The following is a 5,489-nucleotide window of genomic DNA, read 5'->3' on the forward strand; positions in this document are numbered from 1 at the left end:
CTGATGCTGATGAGATAAAGGCCACGAGCGGATATGTATTCACTCATGGAGGTGGCGCTGTTTCGTGGAAGTCTTGCAAGCAAACGATCTTAACAAGGTCAACAATGGAAGCAGAACTCATAGCACTAGATACAGCTACAGTCGAAGCAGATTGGCTTCGCCGGCTCTTGAGTGACTTGCGGTTGTCGAGAAACCTGTACCGGGTATCCTTATGAACTGCGACAATCAAATTGTGATCACGAAAGTGAGCAGCTCAAAGGATAACATGAAGTCATCAAGACACATTCAGAGAAGGTTAAAATCTGTCAGGAAAATGAGAAACTCTGGAGTTATTGCATTGGATTATATCCAAACATCTAAAAATCTGGCAGATCCTTTTACTAAGGGTCTATCACGTAATGTGATAGAAAATGCATCGAGGGAGATGGGTATGAGACCTACAATTTGAGTTGTTCATAGTGGTAACCTATTCTTTGTGATCGGAGATCCAGTGAATTAGATGTGGAAGACAAGTTGTTGGTCAACTGAGAGGAAAGTATTCTTATCATTAATAATACCACTCCATGAAGATGCAGTACTTTCCTAAACTGCATGGTAGGTTGGTATACATCTTAATATGTTCTAAGTGGCTTATTGAAGCAGAGATGTTATCCTGCAGAACATCTTTTGAAGAACATACCTATATGAGTTTCATTGTTAACGTCGCAATCTATGAGAGTAGGGTGCTCTCTAGTAAACTCATGAAAGGTCTCGGCGTATGACGCATAAGCTTCACCCGCGGGGAAGTCCGACGGTAGCCTAGTATCGATCAAAGCTCTGAGTGAAGCTAGATTCGCAGAAAACTTGCAGTTCAAGGCCTAGTCCACTGTTCAAGTTGCTTACTACTGTAGCATAGAGTTCTAGGTGGAAGTTCAACTTAACGGTCTCCACTACAGTATAGGTATAAAAACAGTGTTTTGGAACCAAAGGCAAATTTTGCGTGCCTTTGGGATCTGGTGGGGGATTGCTGGAATTTTGTCCAAGTATGGGCCAACACAATATATATGATTTCAGAAAATTCCTAATAAATCCTAGAGGCCCACGCAACCCATTTGTGCAAGGCAAGAGGTGGAAATGTTTAATTCACAATGCTAGTTTAGTGGGAGTTGGACCTCCATATAAGGGAGGAGGTTTCCACACATGTATGAGCTTGAGAACAAGAGAGACATACACGCGCGCTCCTCCTCCTCCGCCGCCCGCCTCATCACGCCGCGCCGCGCCGCAGGAATGAGCCAAGCCGAACTAATTTTTTGCCACGCACTACTGGTATACGAAAGGCCACTCGGAGAAGCTGAACGTTTTTGCTGTAGTGGATATTGAAAGCGAACGCTGCAGTTTCGTCACTGCTGTTTGTTCGTTTCATATCCCGTCGCTCTCTTCGGCTCCCGTCGCTGGCCTCTCGCCTCCTTCTCCTGCGCCTATAAAAGAGAGGTCGCTCCTCTCCAGAGAAGAAGCATCATAAGTTCCCACTCTTAACCGGTTCCTTTCTCTGTGTTGCTGCTACGTTCTTCCCCATCCCGTCTTGCGGCGTGCATCGTTCGTCCGGACAGTAGGCCTCCAAAACTCCGTCTCTTCGAGTCCTGTACGGAAGAAGGGCGATAAGGTTTTTGGGAAGCGCTCAGTGCGACTACTGGCTTCCATCACCGACACCGACGATCTCTTTCCGGACGACGACTACTTCCCCGACGTCGACCACCTCTTCGGTAACATGGCCAACGACAACACAAACGCCAACACCAATCCCACTGTTGCTACAACTCAGTACGTACTCCTGTTCTTCTTGTTTCAGCTCTTACCGCAACTTTTTGCTATAATATCACTTCTAGATATGTTCCGTTTCTGCTCATCACTCCATATGATACCTTGTCTATATAGAACGGTTACACATATGTTCTTTTTTAGATCATACGTGCACATGTCTTTTATCATCCCATCTCTATATTGCATGCCTTCTTTCGTCTTTATTATAATGGTTATGTTTATCCTAGCTTTTCTTTTAATAAAATCCTACGATAAATTGCTCATATTTCCAACAGCCATTACCTGTGGTGTTTTTTCAGATCTGAACGCGAACGGATGAGAAGGAAGAAAACGACGTGGATGGGTGAAAATTTAACGGTTCGAGTGCGCTAATCGGACGGTTGGGGTGCGGATGGCCGAAATTTTTAGGCCGACCCTCTGGCGCCTATCAGTCTCCATAAAAATATTAGTGTGATTCCTGTAAAAAACAAGTACGGCTACCTGCTTCAACCGTCATCGAAATTTACTATAACCGGCATCACATTTTGCTACCATTGATATCGCATTTTGCTACATCGCATATGATGCGGTGTTTCATTTTGCTACAACCGACGAAATGGCGAGCTGCATCCCTTCTCTCAACTGCTCCATGACGAGCGGAGATGAGCTTCAAGGCCCGCGCAGAGCTCATCCATGGCGGGGGAGGAGCGGGGTCAGCGAGGATCCCGTGGTCGTCCAGCGTGATGCGGTAATGATGGGCGGTCGCCATTACCTGCGGTGTTTTTTCAGATATGAACGTAAACGGAAGAGAAGAAAGAAAACGTGGATGGGGAAAATCTAACGGTTCGGATGCGACCGACCGAAATTTTTAGACCGACGAGCCGGCGCCTATCAGTCTTCATAAAAAAATTAGTGTGATTCTTGTAAAAAATAAGTACGGGTATAGGTTAGTTTGATTTTGCACTTTAGAGTTCGCCACATCTTAAATTTTATTCGCCCTCCGTCATTGAGCGCACGTAACAAGAGTACGGAGGATGTGACCACTGAACATGATAAGATTCCAAATGAACTCTAAAAAATGTTATATAAGAACGACCATTTATAATATGCATTTCATGTAAGTATGGTGCGTCTCCACACCTGTTGAAGAGGGGATTATCCGCATCTGACACCGATGCGACGTGTTCATCGCATTAGCAAAGAAACAAAAATCTCGCAGGGTCGTTGCATTTAGCAAAGTGCATAATGATTGGTGTGGCGACTGCGAGAAGAATACAAAAATATAACAAGTAGCCTAATAATAGTGAGAGTCAAACACCAAGTGGTGCTAAAGAACTGTTGGTGCATTAAATTTCGAAGAGCTAACTCGATCCCTTCGTTCCCAAGTCAGATGCCGACCCTTGGTAGATGGGAGTGTATGCAGAGTTGCAGACACCCGCAAGTTGGGCCACTACATGCTCTTGTGCTATCTTCTAAACCCAGCTCCATCCAAGAAGTACAATAACCAAGTTTTAGCTCAGGAATATGGCAACCGGTGGGAGGCCAGCCAGCATGCGAGCCGTCCAGTACAGTGGCTACGGTGGCGGCAGCGCTGCCCTCAAGGTCAGCCTAATTTGCAGTTCGCTTCTATCTTGGAAGTAAGTACTTTGGAATGGATTATCTTGGTAAACATTTTGGTGGAATTGCATCTGGTTTTATGCAAAATTTTCGCATTTATTGGGATTTTGTTAGATATGGTAGTAGCTTCCTACAAATGAGTTGATCGTGGAAGGGGATCTGGGCTACACTCTGTGGAGAGTTGCCTTTGAAACGCTTGGGGCACTGTAGAAAGGCAAAACAATTTCTTGAAAGAAAACCACATGCTGGTCTATTTTTGGTGCCTTCAGCTATGTCATGAAGTTTTTTATTTCTTATGCACTGTTTTGCTACTGTTGGAGCTTTGCAAATCGAATTAGTTCAAGTGGCTTAAGAGCTCATTCTTCTGCTGATAGGAAAACAAAAGAAAAAAAATCAATCTGTTTTTATGCAGTATGTGGAGATCCCTGTTCCATCACTGAAGAAAGGTGAAGTTCTTATAAAAGTTGAAGCAGCAAGCATCAATCCAGCCGATTGCCGGATACAGAAAGGACTGCTACGTCCTTTTGTCCCGAAGTTTCCATTTATTCCAGGTATTAATGCATTTACTTATCGTTGTAATGGTGAATACTTATGTCAGTAAGAGATATTACCTGTTCACCATAGTATATTAGCTCCTGCATTTCCAATGATATTCAGTGGGAGGGAATGAATCACTTCGCTTTTTAGATGATACACAATTTGTTCCAAAGGATCAAAATGCTTGCGATTTGTGAAACAGTAACCGACGTTGCTGGAGAGATCGTTGAGGTTGGTTCTGCGGTTCAAGAGTTCAAAGTTGGCGACAGAGTTGTTTCGAAGTTGATATTCTGGGTAATTTCGAATTTGCTCACCTTTTAACATCCATTTCATTTCGTGGCGCCCATCATTAACGAGAGAGGAACTGCGCCGCCGGCAGAAAGCTGGTGGCCTCGCAGAGTACGTAGCGGCATCCGAGAACATCACTGTCGTCGTCCCTGCCGGCGTATCTTCTGCGGATGCCGCAGGGCTTCCCGTGGCCGGCCTGACGGCGCTTCAGGCCGTGAGGGCCATTGGCACCAAGTTCGACGGCACGGGCGTCGGCAGCAACATCCTGATCACCGCTGCGTCCGGCGGTATCGGCTCGTACGCCGTCCAGCTCGCTAAGCTCGGGAACCACAACGTCACGGCCACCTGCGGCGCGCGAAACCTGGAGCTTGCCGCGAACATCGGCGCCGACGAGGCGCTCGACTACAAGACCACGGAAGGCGCGGCACTGAAGAACTCTTCCGGCAAGAAGTACGACTACATCGTCAACACCACGAACGGCGGCAAGTGGTCGGCGTTCAAGCCGAGTCTCAGCAGCCACGGCAGAGTCATCGACGTAGCTCCCAACTTTGGGAACTTTCTCGCGTCCATTCTGACGCTATTCTCCAAGAAGAAGCTGTCCACGATTATCCTGTCACTGGGTATGGAGGACCTCAAGTTTCTGCTTGAGCTGGTGAAGGAAAGGAAGCTCAAGACAGTCGTCGACTCGCGCCATCCATTCGAGAAGGCAGCAGATGCGTGGGAAAAGAGCTTGAGTGGCCATGCAACGGGGAAGGTCATAGTTGAGATGTGATTGTTTGACTTTTATGCACGCAAGCTTCAGTTTTCATTTCAGCCGTTATACTTGGAACTGTTAATATCCCGAATCCCTTATTGTGAAATTGTACATGTATTTATACATAAAATTACTTTACATGTCTAGCATAACATTATTACTTGTTAGAACATATTTAAGTTTACATGTTCAAGAAAGCTGGTCGATTATTATGAAATATAATATAGAATGTAAACTAAACCAACGACTAGATTACATCCTCCGTGACTATGATTTATATAATTAACCATTAAAATTAATTTTAACGCACAACTTATGTGTGTGAGCATCTTCAATAACTGCTTTATTATAGGAAATCAAAATGTGGTTGAAGTAAAATTTGTGACATAAAGAAGTGGTTTTTGGAACATCTGTTCATCTTCAACAATGGTCTTAAAATAGGGCAATACTGCTCCAACGCCCCCCCTAAAACAGGGCAACCACACCACATTTTCTTGACAACAATTGCATACAA

The 5,489-nt window shown here is 45.1% G+C and overlaps 1 protein-coding gene across 1 annotated transcript; it reads left to right on the forward strand.

Moving 5' to 3' along the window:
* The first annotated feature begins 3,149 nt into the window (after nt 1-3,149).
* On the forward strand, nt 3,150-5,121 carry LOC123430188 (chloroplast envelope quinone oxidoreductase homolog). The gene is made up of 4 exons (XM_045114079.1): nt 3,150-3,381; nt 3,809-3,947; nt 4,136-4,227; nt 4,313-5,121. The coding sequence occupies exons 1-4, from the start codon at nt 3,304-3,306 to the stop codon at nt 4,991-4,993; spliced, it is 990 nt and encodes a 329-aa protein (XP_044970014.1). The 5' UTR covers nt 3,150-3,303; the 3' UTR covers nt 4,994-5,121.
* Nucleotides 5,122-5,489: the final 368 nt, after the last annotated feature.

This window comes from Hordeum vulgare, chromosome 2H (assembly GCF_904849725.1).
Source record: "Hordeum vulgare subsp. vulgare chromosome 2H, MorexV3_pseudomolecules_assembly, whole genome shotgun sequence".
NCBI classification, from domain to species: domain Eukaryota; kingdom Viridiplantae; phylum Streptophyta; class Magnoliopsida; order Poales; family Poaceae; genus Hordeum; species Hordeum vulgare.

Coding starts and splice junctions, on each gene's coding strand:
- LOC123430188 (XM_045114079.1), top strand. CDS start 3,304: ATGGCAACCGGTGGGAGGCCAGCCAGCATGCGAGCCGTCCAGTACAGT. Junction 3,382..3,808: donor GCGGCAGCGCTGCCCTCAAG/GTCAGCCTAATT, acceptor GTTTTTATGCAG/TATGTGGAGATCCCTGTTCC. Junction 3,948..4,135: donor GAAGTTTCCATTTATTCCAG/GTATTAATGCAT, acceptor TTTGTGAAACAG/TAACCGACGTTGCTGGAGAG.